Source organism: Pelophylax lessonae, assembly GCF_965119305.1.
Source record: "Pelophylax lessonae genome assembly, chromosome: 6".
NCBI lineage: Eukaryota > Metazoa > Chordata > Amphibia > Anura > Ranidae > Pelophylax > Pelophylax lessonae.
In genome coordinates, this window is record NC_138773.1 from 271381615 (window position 1) to 271405071 (window position 23457).

General features: G+C 47.0%; 1 protein-coding gene across 5 annotated transcripts in view; it reads right to left on the bottom strand.

Annotated features, from left to right (window-relative positions):
- The window catches only part of PKP4 (plakophilin 4), a 585731-nt gene that overhangs the window by 38758 nt on the left and 523516 nt on the right, over positions 1–23457 (bottom strand). For all 5 annotated transcript variants that reach the window (XM_082260328.1, XM_082260327.1, XM_082260326.1 and 2 more), the window contains 2 exons: positions 3165–3348; positions 519–636 (listed from right to left, as the gene is read on the bottom strand). In XM_082260328.1, coding sequence (XP_082116454.1) covers positions 519–636; positions 3165–3348 — 302 coding nt within the window. The remainder of the gene's footprint in view (positions 1–518; positions 637–3164; positions 3349–23457) is intronic.

The window sequence follows — 23457 nt, forward strand, 5'->3', positions numbered from 1 at the left end:
CTGATCCTAGAGCAGAAAAACGCCCCAAAAACGCCCCAAAACGCCTAGATGTGAACGGAGCCTCAAGGAGTAAATATTCACATTAAACTCAGGACTGGCTTTACAAAAAAATAAAATTCTTTGGTAGGTTAAAAAAAAAAAAAAAAGTTCCTATACACAAATTCCATGTTTGTATATTTAGTTGCATGCCTGCAGTTCAGCTTTAAGATCTATAAACACTCGATACCACTTGCAGTGCAGACACTTGTGGGACCATGTGACCTGCCATAATAATCTCATTGATTAGAATTTCTGGAGAAAAAACAGCAGAGATTTGTATTTTACCCCTTTTGTCTCCAGGGAATTTGAATCGAAGTATACAAAGAAAAAAAACTCCTTCTGAAACATCTCTAACCTCGCAAACAAGCTGGAGGAAATTGCCTATGACTAAGGATTTAAGAGCAGCAAAAAGCTTAATGCATAGTAAATGATGCTATGTAAAAATGTGTTATTACTACTGAAATAAATAAAATAGATACCTTGCTGTCAAAATCTGATGTGTTCACGCAGGTTTGAATCACAAAGAGGAGGGAGTCTACCAGCCCTTCACAATATCTCATCTGCTTGCGAGCCTCTTCTCCCGCTGAACTCAGATTTCTAAAGGAATAAAGGCATGACACAGAAAATCACTGCTGCCTATAAAAGACACCTTCCGACAGAGGGTCACATACAACGTTTGGAAGCAGGTGTAAGATTTCCTGCAGAAGATGGCAACTTCTAAGTACAATGGTATCACACGTCACAGCACAATTACATATGGCTAATGATGGACAAGTAGTACTTGTAAATGAGCCCCTACATAAAAGACAACAGTTAAAGGGTCAGTAAGCATAAGCTGCAATTTTTTAAGATCTATACTTAACATTTACAAGTCTGTAAGATGCCGCAGCATGCAATGCTGTGATTATTCACAGAACAGCACGGTCTTGCTCACAAATAGAATACTTAGGACTTAAAGTAAACCTGTCATATAAGAAATACAGTGCCTGTTTTCACTGGTCCCTAAACTTTTCAGAAGCTTGACCATTTTCCTCTGAAAAGTATGTATATAATGTGCATTTCAAAGCCATTTTTGTTCACTTTCTGTTGACCCGTTTTATTTATTACAGGTACTCATTAAGTGCCGGTTCACACTAGTACAACTTGTCAGGCGACTTGGTCAGCCTGACAAGTCGTGCACCGTCGCGGTCCATAGTGTAGTACAGGAACGGTTCTAATAGGAGCGACACAAATCGCTCCGACTTAGAAAAAGGGTCCTGTACTACTTCGGGGCGACCTGGAGCGACTTGCATAGACATTCATTTTATGAAGTCCGTGCAAGTCGTACCGAAGTCGCGGTGCACGCGACTTCGCAGGTCGCCCCCGAAGTCGTGCCGCTTCAGTGTGAACCGGCACTTAGTGCTGTCAATTTACGCAGTACTTTACATTTTTTTTTATACCAGGGGTCTTCAAACTATGGCCCCCCAGTTGTTCAGGAACTACAATTCCCATCATGCCTAGCCATGTCTGTGAATGTCAGAGTTTTACATTGCCTCATGGGACTTGTGGGATCCTTACTTCTGCAACAGCTGGAGGGCCATAGTTTGAAGATCCCTGTATTATATAGTTACATAAGTCCATGCATCAAGGAGCTTACAATCTAAGGGTCCCTAACTCACATTCATACATATACATACTAGGGCCAATGTAAATATGAGCCAATTAACCTATCAGCATGTCTTTGGAGTGTGGGAGGAAACCCACGCAGGCACAGGGTGATCATGCAAATTATGTGCTGGTAGGGTCGTTGTTGGGATTTGAACCAACAACCCTAGTGCTGCTACGCAGCAGCGCTACCCACTTAGCCACTTTTATTTGTTTTACCTGCATACAGATATACATGAACATATGTCCTATTATTTCCAATGGAAAATATATGATCTGTACACCTTAAGCTGGCCACACAAGGATCGAAATTTTGCTATGCAGTAACCAGGCAAATACACAAGTCGCCCTTTTCGAAAATCGCCTTTTTGTACAATCACCCTTTTCAAAAATTTCTGCTGTTTCAGCGCTGCTGACTATAGCCGGCAGTGCTGACCAGTGTATTCTGATGGTGGGGATGGTGGATTCATCCATCCACTGCTAATCATACATGGGCTGCCTTAGGGTCTCATTCACTGGGCTGCATAAGGTCGTGGAGATAGGGTGGTTTTACCACCCCTCAACTGCCCCCCCCCCCAAGCCAAAAAGGGTTCTACACACGCTGTGACTGCACTAGTTTGCTTAGTGGTAAAAATGATAACCCCTGTGAATTAAATGGGGCTGTGCCGAAAACATCTTGCAAGCCCATGCAATGTAAAAGGTTGCAGCACGGAGGTGTGGGCTAAAATCAGGCACTGAGGTGGTGACATATCACCTCCCTGCCACACTCTGAAAAGTGTTGTAGAGGGTTGGCATTAGCTAATGTAAGCAAGTCCTAAGGACAGAGGTTCCAACTGTTCCTTGTTCTACACAAAACAAAAAAAAATTCAGAAAGATTACAGACGTAGCCTTTTCTTAAAGTGTTACTAAACCCACAACAGTAAAAATGAGCCTGTATATCCAGTAAAGTATGCTTGTTATACACACTGTGGAACCTAAAGGGTTGATCGTCTGCGATGTGTTACAAGGCTGTTTGATCCTGTCTTCTCTGATCCGCTCTTTCTTCCACAGTCCCCAATCCATCTCCTGATAGTACTTCACATGCTCCATTAGGTGTGTATTGCTAAAGACTTTTTTTTTTTTCTTGGGAGGGTATATGTGATCGGTACAGGGCCAATCAGCACTGTCCAGACACAGGATCAGGAGTCATGCAGCCTCATAGGACAGTCAGAGAATGAAAACTCCTCCTACAAGGTTTACCAGTACTCGGCTGGACACTGATAGAAGTCACAAGACTGCTATATACTGCTGATGAGAAAAGGTTTTTATCAGTTTATATTTAGTAAAATAATTGCATTTTCATGTTCTGTGTACTGTGGGAGACCAGATATAGTGAATGCAGGGTCCTGGGTTTAGTAACACTTTAAGATTTGTTTATTCCTCTGTATTAGATACAGATGGTCTGAAGGTTAAGAGTTGAGGATGAGAAACCCATGTTTTACCTCATGCAGCCAGTGGTGTTCCGTAAAACCGCAGAGGACTGAAACTTCACTTTATGATCATCGTCAAAAGAAGAATTATTCAGGCCAGAATGTGGAATGATCACAGTGTTTGTGAGAGGAGACAGAGCGTCACGGATAATAGTCATCTTTACAGCATCGCAGGATGATAAGTTCCACAGAACTCCTGAAAATACAGAGCACAGACTCCATAAAACACTGACACAGTGAGAGCACAGCATACTTCTAGACTGTGAATAAGACCTGCAGCAGTCTGCTACACTCCTGGAAGGCAGATGAAACCGAAACACCCAAGTCTGGTAGGGCATAGCTCCAAAAGTAGTGGAGTCAGTATTAAATCTTTACTTATTTTATTCAGCCCATACATTTTGAGCCACAATTGCAGTGTTTAAAAGTACCTAATAAAAAGTTAAATATCTGGAGCAGTCTGTTAATAGCAGTTTTTGTTTTTTTAAGCCCCCTGTTCTCCTTGAAATTTTATTTTATCCTGCCAGCAGATTCATTGACTTTCACCTGTAACAGGATGACAATGTTGTTCGTTCTGCAGTGAAATCACTGCAGTATTGTCACCCTGGTCTTAGAGGGACAAGTAGGTTTAAACAATATTTAAAAAAATGAGATTTTTGTACTTAACGTAAAATCCATTTCTCAGAATTCATCGACGGACACAGCACCCACCCCTCTATAGAGTTCTGATACTTCTACTACTGCTTGCTACTAAACTGATTACCTAGAGCAGAGTGTGTGTGGGGGGGGGGGGGTCATATAGCAGCTGAGGATGGGCCATGGGCGTAGCCAGGTGTTTTTTGTTCTGTCTAGTCTTACTCCTGGAGGCAATATAACCCACTAGTTATGATTTATAATTGATTTATAATCGCTGTGTCCATCGAATAACTCAGATGATTGGATTTTACAGTAAGTACGTGTGTTTGTAGGGTTAAATCCTTTTTTCTCTTTCGTACATTGATGGGCACAGTGCTCCATAAATCATAACTAGTGGGATGTCCAAAAGCAGTGCCAGAAGGAAAATGAGGTTGGGGAAAATAACCCAAGGCTAAACATAATCTGAAAAATAAAGGTTTAAAGAAAAAAAAAAAATGGGTCTGTATCTATTCAGAAATGGAGCCGTGACTTGGTGTTCTGTTGAAAACTCCAACACGCCAAAATCTCCAACCACGTCACTTCCGGTGACTGTACAGCAGCAATAATTGGAGATCTGGAAGAGTTGCTGTTTTCACAGAACAGCCACAACCTAAACACTCAGGTACACGACGAGTAGAGTGTTTTGACAGAACACCAAGTACGAAAAAAGTTGTCGCCGCCTTGGAGGCAGCCATGTTTTCGGTTAGTAGCGGGAGGACTAACAATGTCTACTCATTTCATTGTGTACCGGAGTGTATAGGCTGCCAGTGTTCTGGGAAAACAGCAACTTGTCGAAATCTCCAATTATTGCTGCTGTACAGTGACCGTACAGCAGTTTTCGGCAGAACACCAGCCCTGACCCCTCTATCTCCGGATTGGCTGACTTTGATAGCAGCGGGAGCCAATTGCGCTGCGCTCTCAGCCAATGAGAAGGGGAGTCTCAGGCAGCTGAGAAACTCCTGGAACATCACTGTATATAGATGAGCTCAGGTTAGTATGGGGGGGGGGGGGTGGGGGTCGGCGAGGGAGGAGGCCTGATGCACACAGGTTTTTTTTTTTTTTTATCTTAATGCATAGAAGGCATTACGATTAAAAAAAAACGTGGAGACAAATGTAAAATATGAATTTTATAGATATATATTAAAAAACAATTCATGAAATAAATAGTATCACAGATGACGACATACAGTTACCATATAATATTTTTCTCTATAGTGTCTATTATTGTGATTTTTTTCTGTCACTTTCTCATGTTTAATATTTATGTTACCGCATTAAATGTAGAAATATTTAGATTAGTCAAAAGAGGGAACTCTTGGTGGCTCATTACTGCCACTATGCTTCCTGCTTAACATCTTAAGATATCAGCCACATGAGGCGTGCATGTTTTTGTTTCAATCAGCTCAATCAAAGGTTTGCATTATGAGAGAGGTAACGCAGAAATGAAGTCTGCAGTTATAACAAATACGGCTGCCAACATGTAAATACATAGTAAGTTTTACATACTAAAATGTTTTTAAACACTTTAAGAGCTGGTTCACACTGCCGCGACCATAAGTCGCCCCATGTCAGAGCGACTTTTTACCGCGATTTTACTGCGACTTTACAGCGACTTGTGAATTATTTTGTGTGACTTGTTTGGCCAATCAGAATATAATGTGTTGTGACCTAATTCCCCTTTTCTGTTTTTTTTTACTCATTTCCTCATTGTCCACCAGTGCCACGTATGTGTCCACCAGTGCCACTGCACACCTGTACCACGAATCAGTGTCCACCAGTGCCACATATCAGTGCCGCGTATCAGTGTCCACCAGTGCCGCGTATCAGTGTCCACCAGTGCCGCGTATCAGTGTCCACCAGTGCCGCGTATCAGTGTCCACCAGTGCCGCGTATCAGTGTCCACCAGTGCCGCGTATCAGTGTCCACCAGTGCCGCGTATCAGTGTCCACCAGTGCCGCGTATCAGTGTCCACCAGTGCCGCGTATCAGTGTCCACCAGTGCCGCGTATCAGTGTCCACCAGTGCCACGTATCAGTGTCCACCAGTGCCACGTATCAGTGTCCACCAGTGCCACGTATCAGTGTCCACCAGTGCCACGTATCAGTGTCCACCAGTGCCACGTATCAGTGTCCACCAGTGCCACATATCAGTGTCCACCAGTGCCACATATCAGTGTCCACCAGTGCCACATATCAGTGTCCACCAGTGCCACATATCAGTGTCCACCAGTGCCACATATCAGTGTCCACCAGTGCCACATATCAGTGTCCACCAGTGCCACATATCAGTGTCCACCAGTGCCACATATCAGTGTCCACCAGTGCCACGTATCAGTGCCACGAATCAGTGTCCACCAGTGCCACGTATCAGTGCCACGAATCAGTGTCCACCAGTGCCACGTATCAGTGCCACGAATCAGTGTCCACCAGTGCCACGTATCAGTGCCACGAATCAGTGTCCACCAGTGCCACGTATCAGTGCCACGAATCAGTGTCCACCAGTGCCATGTATCAGTGCCCACGTATCAGTGTCCACCAGTGCCACGTATCAGTGCCACGAATCAGTGTTCACCAGTGCCACGTATCAGTGTCCACCAGTGCCATGTATCAGTGTCCACAAGTGCCACATATCAGTGCCACGTATCAGTGCCATGTATCAGTGTCCACCAGTGCCACGTATCAGTGCCACGAATCAGTGTCCACCAGTGCCATGTATCAGTGCCCACGTATCAGTGTCCACCAGTGCCACGTATCAGTGCCACGAATCAGTGTTCACCAGTGCCACGTATCAGTGTCCACCAGTGCCACGTATCAGTGCCACGAATCAGTGTTCACCAGTGCCACGTATCAGTGTCCACCAGTGCCATGTATCAGTGTCCACAAGTGCCACATATCAGTGCCACGTATCAGTGCCATGTATCAGTGTCCACCAGTGCCACGTATCAGTGCCACGAATCAGTGTCCACCAGTGCCATGTATCAGTGCCCACGTATCAGTGTCCACCAGTGCCACGTATCAGTGCCACGAATCAGTGTTCACCAGTGCCACGTATCAGTGTCCACCAGTGCCACGTATCAGTGCCACGAATCAGTGTCCACCAGTGCCATGTATCAGTGTCCACAAGTGCCACATATCAGTGCCACGTATCAGTGCCATGTATCAGTGTCCACCAGTGCCACGTATCAGTGCCACGAATCAGTGTCCACCAGTGCCATGTATCAGTGCCCACGTATCAGTGTCCACCAGTGCCACGTATCAGTGCCACGAATCAGTGTTCACCAGTGCCACGTATCAGTGTCCACAAGTGCCACATATCAGTGCCACGTATCAGTGTCCACCAGTGCCACGTTATCAGTGTCCACCAGTGCCACGTATCAGTGCCACGAATCAGTGTCCACCAGTGCCACGTATCAGTGCCACAAATCAGTGTCCACCAGTGCCACGTATCAGTGCCATGAATCAGTGTCCACCAGTGCCACGTATCAGTGCCATGAATCAGTGTCCACCAGTGCCACTTATCTGTGTCCACCAGTGCCACTCACACAGACCAAGCAGAGATAATGGAATATATATATATATATATATACCATATAGGCATGGCTGCAATGTGGGGAATGCCTGGCTAATCTCTTTCTTCTTCCTGGAAAGTCTGATAACAAGTCGCTTCAATTAAGATAAGGAGGCGACTCCCATTGAAGTATATGGGACAAGTCGGATCACAGGTCGCCTCAAAGTAGTACAGGACCCTTTTCTGAAGTCGGAACGACTTCAGTAGTGCTAATTAAGACGTCACTGATTAACATTGCTTTTGTTATGTCAAGCGACCTGGAGCAACACAAGTCGCCTCACAAGTCGTGCTAGTGTGAATGGGCTCTGAAACACTATGAAAAATTGTTTATACACAAAGCTAATTTCAAAAAAACAAAAACAAAACAAAAAAATAACACACTTTAAAAAGGCTATACAATTCCTTTAAGGTCTAGGTCTACTAAAAACCAATACCACTTGGGGACGCTATACTGCAGGTTTTGGGACTTTTTGCACAAGACAAATACAATATTGAGACAAAGTGGTATGGCTGTGGTGGAATGGGGAGCCTAGAACTTGGCTGCAGATATTTGGCTTGTGGCTACTAATACACCAGCATCCACCCAAATCTTAAAATATATTTACAAATTAAATTGCACCACATTTCTGGTGCTTAACAACTACAATTTAGAAAATACTCGCTAGGGCATGTTCTTTGTATTTTTTTTTTTTTTAAAGGCATTTGCAATGCATCACAACTAAAAGATAATGTTAGTCAAAGGTTGATATTAAAGTGATAGCAATCCAACGCTGGCACAACCTTTAAAGAATTTTCAAAAATAAATGAAAATTGGATACAATCTCCCCATGTAGTAACAAGGAGGGCACCCTCCCCTCTTCACTGGCTAACACAATTTTAGATATAGCCTGCAATTCTACCTGCAGGAGAAGCCTGGATTCATAAACGGTGATAAGGAAGTCAACCAATGCAGAGGTCTCCAAACTTTCTAAACAAAAGGCTAATTTACTGTCCTTCAGACTTTAGGGGGGCCAGACCATGGCCAGTGGGAGTATATACGATGCAGGCTTGGTAGTCTGTGGGAGTAAAAAAATTACAAAGCACCTGTGGTCAGTAGGAGGATGTATAGTGCCCCATTATTGAAATTAATGGGAGGAATAATGCTCCATAGTGCTGTCAGTGGGAGGAATAGTGCCCCATTGTTGAGGTCTGTGAGAAGAATAGTGCTCCCTTAGGGAATGTTATTTCCTAATATAGAGGGGTCACCGCACTACCCCTGTCTTCTAGCGGTTATGTAATTATTGACTGTACCGTCTTCTGAGTATCGACAGGTTATCACTGTCCACCATTAAGTCATTGTCCACAATGTAATGTCGTTTTTATAAGGGTGTGTTGGCCCTTAGACTGGAATTATATCATAATGTGCCATTTTGTTTTTATTGCATTCCACTTAACCGGTTGCCGACCGCCGCACGACTATATACTGCGGCGGTCAGCCCCGGCCAGGCAGAGTGACGTATCGGTACGTCACTCGCCTGTCACTGACTTGCGAGCCTATCGCGGGCGGGCGCGCGCCCGCCGCGGCTCGTTCACAGGCAAGTCAGTGCGTCGATGTCCGCCAGTCACACTGCGATCGCTCCTGTGAAGGGAGAAAGACAGGGCAGCTTGTGTAAACAAGCTGCCTGTCAGTTCTCCCTGTGTAAAAGTGAAGATCTGTCCGTTCTACTATGTAGAATGGTTGATCTTTGCTTTTACACCAATAGGAATGTCCCTACACAGTTAGAATCACGCCCCTAGGACACACTTAACCCCTCCCTGTCCAATAAAGTTAACCCCTTCCCTGCCAGTGTCATTTTTGCAGTAACAGTGCATATGTATAGCACTGATTACTGCAGTAATGTCACTGGTAACCCCAAAAGTGTCAAAAATGTCAGTCAAGGGTCCGATCTGTCCGCCGCAATGTCGCAGTACCGAAAAAAAAATCGCAGATCGCCGCCATTACGCGTTAAAAAAAAAAACACCAAAAATGACAAAAATCTTTCCCTTTGTTAGTAAACGCGATAACTTTTGCGCAAACCAATCAAAATACGCTTTTTGCGATTTTTTTTACCAAACATAGGTAGCATAAAACAAATTGGCCGAAAAATGTTAAAAAATTTTGATTTTTACTTTTCTTTTTGGGGAATTTCATATAAAAAAATGTGAAAAAAATGGATTTTTGTAAAATCTTACCGTAAAATCCTTTTCTCTTAGCTCATTGACAGACGTAGTCCTCGGTGATACACCACCTTCGGGTTATGTTGCCTCCACAGGAGCAGGACTAGACAGGAAATTAAAAAGCTCTGGCCACACCCTAGGGGCAGTCCCAGAGGGTATATCCTCTCTCTCTCTGCCTCAGCAAATCAGTTATGTGAAAAAGCAGTCTTTAGAGATTTTAACCCAACTCAAAAAACAGAGGGGCAGGGACTACGTCTGTCAATGAGCTAAGAGAAAAGGATTTTACGGTAAGATTTTACAAAAATCCATTTTTCTCTAGCGCTCATTGACAGACGTAGTCCTCGGTGATACACCACCTTCGGGACGTCCCAGAGTAGTATCACAACTGAGGGGTGGGAAAATGAAATCAAATCCCAATCTAGAAGGCCCAACTGGTGCCAACTAGAAGTTTACAATGCTCATCCTTAATGATGAGACTCAACAAAAAAAGAGAAAAAATTTTTTTTTTTTTTTTTTTAAACAGAAAAAAACCCTCGAGGTAGACCACCGGTCTCCTCAAATTGCGGCCTGCAAAACCTTGCGGCCAAATGAGGCATCCGCCGATGCCGTCACATCAATTTTATAGAATTTTGTAAAGGTATGTACCGACGATCAGGTGGCCGCCTTACATACCTGGACCACTGACGCCTGATGGCGAAAGGCCCAAGAAGTACTGAGCGCTCGAGTGGAGTGCGCCCTAACAGGGAACGGAGGACTCTGACCCTTAATAGAATAAGCCTGTACCACCGTTTGTCTAATCCATTTGGCAATGGTCGCGGCAGATGCAGGCAAACCCTTTCTGGGGCCATCCGTGATCACAAAAGTGAATCCGTCTTACGGAAAGATTCCGTAGCTTTCAGGTATACCCTGATTGCCCGAACCACATCTAAGGAATGCAACGCATGTTCCCGATGATGCTTGGGCTGAGGACACAAGGAAGGTAGTACAATATCTTCATTCAGATGAAAATCTGAAACCACCTTAGGAAGAAAAGATGGCTTAGGATGAAGTACTACCTTATCCCTATGAATCACTAGGTATGGGGACTGGCATGATAATGCAGCCAGTTCTGACACCCTGCGAGCAGAAGTAATAGCCACCAAGAAGGCCACCTTCTGGGATAAAGTAAGCAAGGGAATCTCCCTGATGTTTTCAAAGGGAGGTTTCTGTAGAACCGACAAAACCAAATTAAGATCCCAGGGCGGTAAGGGCGCGCGCACTGGAGGAGCCAGGTGCCGCACCCCCTGGATGAAATTCCGCACCAAGGATTTGGTAGCTAAAGGCTTCTGAAAGAAGATTGCTAATGCTGAAACTTGACCCTTGATGGTGCTCAAGGCTAGCTTCTGCTCAACCCCTTGTTGCAAAAAGGCCAATATTCGAGTCACCGAATAGGTACGTGGAGGAAATCCTAAAGATTCGCACCACGCAATATAAGTCTTCCATGTGTGATAATAGACTTTGCTGGAAGTCGCTTTCCTTGCTTTAATAAGGGTAGGAATGACTGAAGTAGACAAACCTCTGTCCTTCAGTACTTGGGTCTCAATGGCCAGGCCATTAAACCCAGCGACTGTAAAGCATGATGGTAAATTGGTCCTTGAGACCACAGACACTCCCTGAGACGAAGTTCCCACGGAACGTCTACGACTAACATGTCCAAGTCGGCCAGGCCGGCTTGAGGAGGCCAGCCTAGAATTTCTAGGACCACTAGCGCCGATAGAATCTGAACCAGGCGTCCCTAGAGGTATCTGGCCCCGACCATCCGAGAAAGTCTGGTCGTTTTCTGTTCCCACACATTTATCAGATACCTGATAGTTATCAGGAAAGGTGATCTTTTCTGGTTGAACCTCAGGGACCGAAGTCACCCGACTAGAGGCTACTTGGCCTATCTGGTCAACCAGATCCGATTCCTGTGAGGTATCGGGACTAATCTTAGGAAAAGGTAAAGGAAAAGATCTATTCAGGGAACGGTAACTACCGCTTCCTGTAGTACTTAAATGTTGGAAGGGAAGAATCGCACCGGTAGTAGTGGTTGATGCTCGATCTAATGTCCTGAATACCGGTGAAAACGTCCCCCCACCCTGAAACCGGGTGGGGGCGCACCTTCAGGCTGTGTACTCCTTTGCTTCGGGTTTGGCTGGGTTGGTCCTTTGCTTGTCCGACCAGCCCTTCTTGAACCCTCCTGGAGGAGTCTTGCCTTTCCCGCTAGTACCAGCCGGGCGCCCTTTATGGGCGGTAAAGAAAGGTCCTCGCTTGTTGCGAGGTCCCTTAGCTTTAGCAGCCTGTGGCAAAAAAGTGCTCTTGCCCCCAGTGGCATCCTTAATGATTTCATCTAGGTTGGCCCCAAATAGACGATTCCCCTGAAAAGGGAGATTAGTCAAGGTCTTTTTGGAACCTAGGTCAGCTGACCAGCATTTTAACCACAGCACACGTCTGAGGATCACCGCTGACTTAGATGCATGCCCTAATAAGGGAGTAGTGTCCAAGGCTGCGTCACAGATAAACTGTAGCCCTTGTATAATCTGTTCCATCAAATCAGATGTCTCCTGGGGAATATCTTTTCCCCTAAGATCTTGGCGTACCATTTTCGCCCATTCCGTAAGTGTCTGGGAAACTAGACCAATAACATTTACTGGTCTAAATGCTGACCCTATCAGAGAGAAGATGGTGCGGGACTCTGCTTCCATCTTTCGATCCACCGGATCCTTAAAGGACGAAGTGTCCTCCACTGGAATAACCGTGGCTTTATTCAGCCTGGAAATAGGTGGATCCACCACTGGTGGTACCGTCCATTTCTTAATGATGGATTCCTCAAACGGATAGCGTCTAGCAATACGCTTGGAAATAGTAAAGGTACGTTTAGAATGCTCCCATTCTCCTTTAATCTGATTACCAAAACATTTAGGTACAGGAAAAACCTTCACCGTTTTGATGGGCTTATTAGTACCAAAGGGAATCTCTGTTTCAGTTGCCTCTGCCGGTAAAGCCTCAAGTTTTAAGGTTTCCTGCACTGCCACAACTAGTGCGTCCACCAATGCTTCTTCCTGAATTATAGCAGGAGAAGAAGCGTCCTCCTCACTGTCTGAGGGGGCTTTACCTGGGATAACAGCCCTTGCAGAGGAACCTGCAACTGCAGTGACCATCTCTGAATCAGAGTCAGAGGTGTCAGATAGTATAGGGGTAGGCGGGGGTCGCTTCCTTGACCCCCGTCCCTGACAGGCCGCCTCCACCCGAGCCACCATAGACTCCAAAATTGCTGTAAATGACTCTATACTCTGTGCACCGGCGGGTCCCGTGGCCCCCTCGAGGGAAACAGGTGGGGGAATATGTGTGGCAGGGTCCATGATAATTCCAGTCACTTCCTGGATAATATAATTCAAAAATAAAAAACGTTTTTTTTTTTCAGACCCCCAGCGCCACAAAAGCCCCTTAGTGTTACCTGCTAGGGATTCCTATCGATCGAGAGAGAGAGAGAGATAGACCCCCAGGCTCACCACTTGATGCTCAGAGTTTAACTGCAACAGGTTACAGCGCTGTCTTGACAAACAGGAAGTCTTTTGGCTGGCTGCCCAGGAAGAAAGGAGGCGGCTCCGCCCCTCTGCACGCCTTCCGGCGCCTCCCCCAAGCTCCACGAGGTGTTTGGATCACCTCAAACATGGCCGCCCCCATGCTGGAGACACGAGGCTACGCCAAAATGGCGGCTCGTGCGATCCAGCAAAAAAAATGGCGGCGGCCTGTACTGAATAGCGGTGTGCTGCAGGGCACACAACACTCTCTCTGCATGGGGATATGGCGTGGTTGGCGGTACCGGCCCTGGCGGACCGCATGGCCATTCGGGAGGCCTGCTAATAGCTGGAGATCTGATTAGGAAGGCAGTCTACATGTCCGTGGCTTCTGACTGGTAGGTAGCTTATTCTTATCACAGTAAGATTCCCAGAATGCCACAGATTACATTTTTTTAACATGTATACAATTAGATTGTTAGCTCCCAAACCAAGCCTCCTGGCTTTTTGCACATAAAATCACACTCAAAGTAGGAGGATCTGTGTCATGTTATAGGATAGAGAGGGACTCTATCTTACCATACAGAGAGGGGCCCGCGTTCACCACAAGACCCGTCAGGGGAAAAGGGGGAACATACTACTCACCATACCGGAACCAGGCGGGCACCAACTCCTGACAGTACCCCTCTCCACCGGGGCGGGAGGGCTGTCAACCGATACGGACACCGTGACTCATGGTCTTTGGCGTTTCAGCGAGACGTTTAACTCGCGTGGACAGTCCTTTAATGGGACTTTGTCGCGGCCGACCCAGCGCGGAGCTATGGCCTGCACGCGCTCGTAGGCTGAACTGGGGTGACCACCGGATCTCAACATCCAGCCCGTCGCCCAGTTCAGCTTTCTTGCTTGAAGATCTCACAGGAACACTGGAGAAAAAAAGCTGTCTAAAAAATCCTTTAAGAAAAAATTCTTGCCAGGACCTAAGATCCCAGCAAGGTATCTAGGTCCTTACTCCTAACTAGACAGAAAATAACTGATTTGCTGAGGCAGAGAGAGAGAGGATATACCCTCTGGGACTGCCCCTAGGGTGTGGCCAGAGCTTTTTAATTTCCTGTCTAGTCCTGCTCCTGTGGAGGCAACATAACCCGAAGGTGGTGTATCACCGAGGACTACGTCTGTCAATGAGCGCTAGAGAAATATTGTTATTTTTGCAAAATTTACGCTCTTTTTTTGTTTATAGCGCGTGATCAAAAAATCGCACAGGTGATCAAATACCACCAAAAGAAAGCTCTGTTTGTGGGGAAAAAAAGGTCGTCAAATTCGTTTAGGTACAGCGTCGCACGACCGCACAATTGTCCGTTAAAGTCACGCAGTAAAAAATCGCAAAAAAACCCCTGGTCCTTTAGCAGCCAAATCCTCCGGGGCTTAAGTGGTTTAAAGTGTAACTTGCACTTTGGTCTCTATTCATTCTGTATGTTTATACCAATAGATTTTCTCATAACGTGATGACATGTCATACTATTGTGTTCTGTTGCGTAAAAAAAAAAAAAAAAAAAATATTGGGAGTGGGAGGAATAGCCAGCATTCCATTGTTTAGATTAGTGGGAGGAATGATGACCTATTGTTGGGGAAGTGGAAGGCACAGAGCCCCATTGTTGGTGTCAATGAAAAGAATAGTGTCACATCATTGGTATCAGTGGAAGGAATGGTGCCTCATCTCATCATTTGTGTCAAAGTAACAGTGAAAAGTTTGTGGAAGTAATAGTGTCTTATATCGGTGGGAGGAAAAGTGCCCCAAGGGCCGGATAAAAGACAAGCAGAGGGCCGTATCCTCTCATGGGCCACAGTTTGGAGACCACTGGGCTAATGCATCATTTACTACATAAAGGAAAGCGTCTGAACTGCTGTTCTCCCCATATAAGTCTAAGGAAATGAAAAAGCAGCTTGAAGCTACTAAGGAGAAGGTTAAATGCACCCATCAATGAACTGTGAATGATCCTCAGACGTGTTTCAAGCTGATTTTAAATGCAGAGTCCACCAGAAAAAAAGCTGCATTTGATCATTTACTTGATTCCTTAAGCACAAGGATGAAGGTTTAGCTGCTACTGATGTTAAATTGATTCATTTTTTTTAAAAGCAAAAATGTTATACGTACCTTCATATGTGCAATGGTTTCTTCTGGGGTCACCACTGGCACTCCTGGTTCTTTCTGCCTTCTCAGTGCCCCCACAGCAAACCACTTGGCTAGGGGGTCACTCGTGAGGGGCTGATCACAAGCCACACTATATGTGTCTCTTTACACACGGTGAAGCTCAGCCCCCACCCACTGCTCCCTTGTCACTGGAATTGATTGACAGGAGCAAGAGCCAATGGCTCTCACTTAGTCTAGTGAGGAGTGAAGAGAAGAGCAGTGCTGCTGCTCCCAAAAGTTCTCCCCCTATATTTTTTTTTTCCTCCATTTTCTCCTATTTTAACTGGTACAGATGTAAGGAACTTGCTTGTCATGAAGACAAATTTTATGATGGTAAAGAAAAAAAAATACAATTAAGCAATTTCATTAAGACGACACAGATCTGTAATAAGATTCTGTTTACTGCAAAAGAAAAGCTAATTACTGTTTTTCTCTCCCCATAATGTTAAAAATTTAAAAATCAACATTTGCTCTGGGATCTGCAATGCAGATCTGGAATATTGTCAGGACAATATTGCAGAACTTTGCAAAAATACGAAAAGAAATAAAGAGGTCTGACTGAGGGGGTATCTGACTTTTTTTTTTTTTTTTTTAACAGCTCAATAATTTGTGTGTAGCGCTACCCCTGTAGGAGCCATTGGTAGTTTACCCGTGTCTTCCCCACGTTTGCTCCACAGCCAGTGACCAGGTAGATTCACACAGCCAGGTGCACACAAACTTCAGTTTGTTATCTTTAATGACTAGTCTAGGGGTTGTGTTGGTTTCATTTTTTTGGAGAACTTAGATAGGAAAGTGGATTTAGTGGGATACTCCGAGAAATAGAACTGTTCACAGTTGACGACATCTAACTGATCTCTAGGTTAAGCGCTGGTGAAGTCGTTGCTGAAAGCAGATAACACTTCTAAGAAAACTGAATTTTTGTAAAATCTTACCATAAAATTCCTTTCTCTGAGTCCTCCGACAGTCGCCGCCCACTCATACAGTCTTCACCAATGGGGTATTGACTTCCTCTCCTTAGGAGTAGCTAGGCAAAAGACTTGTTAAAACAAAAGCATTTACATAGACACACCCATGGGGGCTGTCCCACTGGTCCAATACTCCCCTGCAATAGCCATCCCAACTCAGTTTGGTAGCTAGCAGTTAAGTGTATAAGAACCCCAAAAGAGGGGCGGGGGCGGCGACTGTCGGAGGACTCAGAGAAAGGAATTTTACGGTAAGATTTTACAAAAATTCTGTTTTCTCTTACGTCCTTTCGACAGTCACCGCCCACTCATACAGTCTTCACCAATGGGGATGTCCCAAAGCAGTGGCAACGCAGTACCCACATTAGAGAAAGGAACCTTACGTGAACAGCAAGGGAACCCACTGGGCAACAAAAAAGCTCAACAGGAGTAACAACCCAGGAAAGCAAATAACCAAGGGGATAAACAACCCCAACAGCCAGGGACCCAAACAAAACCTGGGTCCCCTACGGTACTGCCGCACAGAGAACTTTGCGGCCAAAGGAGGCATCAGCTAATGCCAGAACATCAATTTTGTAGAATTTGGAAAAGGTGTGCACCGACGACCAAGTCGCAGCCTTGCACACCTGGGCCACCGAAGCCTGATGCCGGAGGGCCCATGACGTACTCACCGCTCTGGTAGAGATTGCGCCTTGACAGGGAAGGGCGGTACCCGTTCCTTCAACGAATAGGCCTGAACAATTGTCTGTCTGATCCATTTTGAAATGGTCACCGCAGACGCAGCCATATCCTTCTGAGGTCCCTCAGGAAGGACAAAGAGAATCCGATTTTCGAAAGGATTCAGTCGACGAGAGGTAAACCCTGATCGCCCTGACAACATCCAAAGAATGCAAGGCAATCTCCTTAGGATGCTTAGGATTCGCACAGAGCAAAGGTAAAACAATGTCCTCATTGAGGTGAAAATCCGAAACCACCTTTGGAAGAAAGGACGGGTTAGGTCGCAAGACCACCTTATACCTATGAACCACCAGGTAAAGGGAGCGGCAAGACAAGGCCGCCAATTCCGACACCCTGCGAGCAGAAGTGACCGCTACCAGAAAGGCAATCTTTTTAGATAGCAGAGGTAACAAAATTTCCCTGATGTTTTCAAACGGGGAACGTTGTAACACGGACAGAACCAAGTTCAAGTCCCATGGAGGTAAGGGCTCCCTTCTAGGAGGGGCCAAGTGACGCACACCTTGAATAAAGGTGCGAATCAAAGAATTAGACGCCACAGGGCGCTGGAAAAGAACAGCCAGTGCAGATACCTGGCCCTTAATTGTGGCCAACGCAAGGCGCTGGTCCACACCAGTCTGGAGGAAAGCCAACACTCTCGCCACCGAGTATGAACGAGGAGAGAAACCCCTGGACTCACACCAGGCAAAATAAGCTTTCCATGTACGGTAATAGATCTTACCAGACAAGGCTTTTCTAGCCTTGAGTAAAGTAGGAATGACCTCTAAAGAGAGACCCCTGTCTCTCAGGACCTGGCTTTCAACAGCCATGCCGTTCAAGCCAGCGACTGTAAAGCAGGATGGCAGATCGGTCCCTGAGACAGCAGATCTTCCCGCATTGGCAGCCGCCATGGAGGCTTGACGGGCCAGGTGAACGATGTCCGCGTACCAGGACCGGCGTGGCCAGTCCGGCGCCACCAGAATCACCAGTGTTTGTTCCGAGATCAACCTGCGAAGGAACTGAATCGGAGGAAAGGCATAGATGAGAAGATACTGATGCCAAGGCACCACCAGCGCATCCGAGGCGTCTGCCAGAGGATCGCGTGTTCTTGCCACAAACCTTTCCACCTTGTGGTTTAGCCGAGACGCGAACAGATCCACATCCGGGGATCCCCACTTCGCACACAGCATTTGAAAAACCTCCGGGTGCAGGGACCATTCCCCCGGTCCAGGGTCTGGCGGTTCAGATAATCGGCTTGCCAATTCTCCACACCCAGAATGTGAACTGCCGATATCGCCGGGACATGAGTCTCAGCCCAAGACAGAATACTGGTCACTTCCTGGGCCGCCCGGGCACTCCTGGTGCCCCCTTGGTGGTCTGGTGCCCCCTTGGTGGTTGATGTACACCACCGCAGTGGCATTGTCCGTCTGCACCCGTACAGGACGGCCCTGAAGACGATCTGACCAGTGGAGCAGGCACAGCCTGATCCCTCTCAATTCCAATATGTTTATCGGAAGGGAGGATTCCTCCTCCGACCAAGTGCCCTGGGCAGATAGGTTGCCCAGGACGCCACCCCAGCCCGACAGGCTGGCATCCGTGGTAATCACCGTCCATAGTAACGGCCGGAAGGATTTCCCTTCCGAAACAGCCGGGGACTGAAGCCACCACAAGAGATCCATTCTGGTTTGGCGACTCAGAGACACTCTCAGGTCCAAGGACTGAGGTAGTCTGTCCCACCTGGCCAGGATCTCCGCTTGGAGAGACCGCGTGTGAAACTGTGCAAATGGTATCGCCTCGAAGGCTGATACCATCAACCCCAGGGACCGCATACAGGTCGTGAGTGACGAGAATTCGTTGTTCCTGAGGGACCTGAACTCGGACTACAGGGTCCGGAGCTTGTCCTCCGGTAAAAACACCTTTGCTTGAGCAGAGTCCAGAACCATTCCCAAATACTGGAGATGAACCGAAGGCGACAAGGTCGACTTCTGAACGTTGATGGTCCAACCGAACTCCTGGAGCGTTTGGACCGTAGTAGACAGATCGCGCAGGAGGCTCTGACTGGCACTCGATCTTAACAGGAGATCGTCCAGATATCCCAAGACCGCAATGCCCTGTGCCCGCAACAGTCCCAGAACAGGCGCCAACACTTTGGTAAAGACCCTTGGTGCCGAAGCGAGACCAAAAGGTAACGCCACAAACTGATAATGATCCTCCGCGATAGCAAACCGGAGGTACCTCTGATGAACCTCGAAAATGGGGATGTGTAGATACGCATTCTTCAGGTCGATAGAGGCCAGGAATTCTCCCAGACTCAGGGAGGCCACCACCGAGCGGAGCGATTCCATGCGGAACTTTCGAACGCACACAAAGCGGTTCAGAGCTTTCAAGTCCAGAATCGGACGCACTTTGCCCTCCTTTCTGGGCACAGTGAACAGATTTGAGTAAAACCCCCGAAACCTGTCCCGATGAGGCACCGGGACAATTACCCCCTGAGCGAGGAGATCCTGTACCGCTTGATGCAGGTCCTGCAATCGCCCTGGGGTCAAATTAAGATTTGAGGGAAAGAATCTGTCTGCCGGCCGTGAAAGAAATTCGATCTTGTACCCTGATCGAATGATTTCCTGAACCCACCTGTCCGGAACTTGGAACAGCCAAGGTTGGAGGAAACCGTGCAGACGTCCCCCCACCCCTGAAACGGGTGCGGGCGCCCCATCAGGCAGAGGCGGACTGGGCCGCCGCACCAGCTTGGCTGGATTGTTTGCCGGCCCAGGGCTTTCTCTGGCCACCCTGGCCCTTGAAGGGTTTCCCCTTGTACTGTGCCTTGAAGGCACAAAAGGACCCCTGAAAACTTGCCCTTAGGATTCTGGGGCAGCAGAGTGCTCTTGCCCCAGTGACTCCCTTAACCAACTCATCCAGGGGTTCACCAAAAAGGCGAGACCCCGCATAGGGAAGATCAGCCACCGCCTTTCTGGATTTCTGGTCAGCCGACCAGCTATTCAAACATATCAGTCGACGGTTAAGCACCGCGACACTGGACAGGCGCGCAGCCAATGGGGCCTCATTTAAGGCCGCACCGCACAAATACATGACCCCTTGATAAATCTGGTCCACCATCTCCACGGTAGTGGGGGGGGGGGGGCAGAATCAGCCACGAGAGTGCGTCTGAGCAGCTTGGTCCAATCCGCCACAGCCTGAGCCGCCATGACAGAGACAAAAATAGGCTTTAGCATGGAACCCGCCACCACGTAGGGGTGGCGTGCAAGAGATTCCAGCCTCCTATCCGTAGGATCTCTGAATACCGGAGAAACTTCGGTGGGAACCAGAGTAGCCTTGTTCAATCTGGCTACAGTGTGATCCACTTGAGGGGCCACACACCAGCGTGCAACCGTAGTAGACGCAAAAGGTTAGAGAAGTTGAAACCTTTTAGGCACCGTGAAGGTGCGTTTTAAATTGCGCCATTGCTCATTCACAGTGTGATGAAACTCAGCGGGGCAAGGAAAAACCTGCGCCATCTTGCGGGTCCTGTGTGTACCAAAAGAGGACACAATGCCCGGAGGATTGGGCTCATCCTCTAAATGTAGTGTTTCCTTAATGGCAGAAATCAGCACATCCATAGCTGCGCGTTCCTCGGGCGTCCCAGGGGGGAATCATCCACCCCTGTAACCTCCGCTTCCCCCTCAGCCTCTTGCGGGTCCTGAGAAGAGCGAGACCCTGAAAGGGGCCACGCTACCTACAGCAACCATGTCACATTCAAAATCAGAAGAAAAAGAAATCCTAGGCCTTTTTCTAGCAGCACGTTCAATCATCAGCACATCCATTTTGGACACCAAAGTCGCCACTACAGCAGCCAAATTAGTCAGGGTAGAGGATTCAGAGGAACTTGAACCTCCAAGGCTGGAGGGAATTTGCTGTCCTGGGATTCCATTGCAAAAAAGTTTTTTTTTTTTTTTGTAAGGTACTGGCCCTTTAAGCGCGCCACGGACCCCGCAGCACACCGCTTCAAAGACTGTGGAACACAGACCCCTGCAGGGACAAACAAAGCCAGGAAGATTGCACAAGGGAGGAAAAGGACAGCAGAACAGAGCCCCACAAGTGTGTTACCACCGCAGTCGGTCGCTCCTGAGTGAAGGAAGGAAGTGATGTCACCGCCAGAGACTGAACTGAGGCTGCAGGCTAAGGAAACATGGATGCCTATGTAAAGTAATGGGAGGCTTCGGCAAAATGGCCGCCGACATGTGCTCGGAACGATCGTTTGCCACACACAAGATGGCGCCAAAATACACTACATACAATGCTTTATAAGCACCCACAGTGAAGCCAGACATGCTGCCCACACCTAAAATGGCGGACCGGCGGTTTTTAACCCCGCAGCGGTCGCCGCACGTGTCTGTACCTCCAAGCACCCTAAAGTGACACAGGAGAGGGATCCCCCAAAACCCCACACAGCGCTAGCTGTGAGAGAAAAAACCCCCACAGGGAGTGGGATCAGGGAGCCCAAAAACGCAGACATAGTGGACACCACAGACACACAGGACTGCCGACCCCAGACAGAGGCCCCACACAGAGTGTACTTACCTGTACCCGATGGCGTGGGGTGCCTTATATCAAACAGGAAACCGCCCACCCTCAGATGGCAGGGGAGTGCCGCCAGCCAAAAACGCAGGACACCAGTAGTGCACGGACGAACCGTGGATGTGTCTGGGTGAGGTAGCCACCTCACAGGCTGCATCCCTGAGGACAGGGAGGGATCGTTTGCGAGGCCAGGGCGAACACATAGCCTGCTAAACGCTCGATGGCGGGCTGGGATTCCATCTGACCCTCTGCCCTGGAGAACCAGGACGGCCAGTCCAATTCCCAGCTCCGCAAACGCCGTCTTCATCCGAAGATCCAACTAAACGCTGACAAAATAAACAGCTAGTGATGCAAAGAAAAAATGACATTTTCAGAAAATAAAACCATAAAATAGAAGAAGGCGGCTGAGACTGTAGCCCCAGCACAGGGAAGCCTATCTACTCCTGAACTAGGCAGAAGACAAACTGAGTTGGGATGGCTATTGCAGGGGGTATTGGACCAGTGGGACAGCCCCCATGGGTGTGTCTATGTAAATGCTTTTGTTTTAACAAGTCTTTTGCCTAGCTACTCCTAATGAGAGGAAGTCAATACCCCATTGGTGAAGACTGTATGAGTGGGCGGCGACTGTCGGAGGACGTAAGAGAAATAGCACAAAGTAGTTTGAGGAGTAAGCAAAGTCCCTCAGTAGTAGCAGTAGTAGTAGATTTACGGGCTGTATTTGTCCTTTAAACATATTTTTCCTTTGCTGAACCTGCTATATTGGATCTGTAATTAGCTCATATGTATATCAGACAATTTCCAATTAGTTCTTTGTATAGTATCCGATTATCATTTAGGGTTATTATCAGATTTTAACTTTATGGCCCTAGCTCACCTATCCCCATCTGCGGGAGACCTATCACGACGAGGTCTGTGCGTTCATCAAGTGCTCTTGGCTCCCTGGTTTGGGCTCAAACATCCTTGTCTTCGTAATATAGATTCCACGCCACAGGTATGGACCATTTCTTTTCCCCCTTTAGACTTTGCGGAGTATTTTGCATAAGTTTGTATTGGCTTTATTTACTGGTGTGCACAACAAGTTTTAAATGTTTTTCATCTGCTAAATTGACTACACTGACTATGTATGTTCATTTGATAGTGGGATTCCTAGTTACGCTTATTTTCTGAAGAAGCCTTTCTGGCAAAACCGGTCAAAAGTTTGCAAAGCGTAATGGATCATTATATGCAATATGTCTTCATTCAGCATATTTTACTATTTGTATAAACTTTTCATATTTTTGGATATCTAATAAAAATTCATTTTAATATATAGTCCAATTTGTCTTGCTGTATGACTTACTGCATTAGTTCAGGCACCTATAAAGTCCCAATTTCCCGTGTTGCTTGTTTGTTTACTCAGGGATGTTGGTGCCGTTCTAGGTCTAGCTTATTAGCCCCATCTACTACTTTCATTTTTTTTTAGTAGTAGTAGTAGTAGTAGTAGAAGAAGTAGAAGTAGCAGGGGCAAAGCCTATGGAGTAGCAAACAGTTAGACAAGCTTTTCAGAACACTAGCCAGTGTTCCCTATTGTTCAGACCCTCAGCTGACTATATAACACACCGCAAGTTGTAAAAAGCACAAGTCTATGGATCCTTTAGGTTGCCTGTACTCACAACATGTCCAGTGGACAGCTGGTAGCCTCCTTCCAACTTCCAAGCGAAACTCTATACCAGTGATGCCAGACCAGAAATTGAATAAACAGCCCCTTCAGTGAGCTCACTGTAGAACCAGGGTCACTCTCACTAACTTCAGGCCCTCGGGACTCCCACCTGAGGTCGCATGGCAACACAATCTCTCTCAATGCAGGCCTCTGGGTCGTCCACCTGAGGCCACATGGCCGCAGGGGCTAGGGGAAGT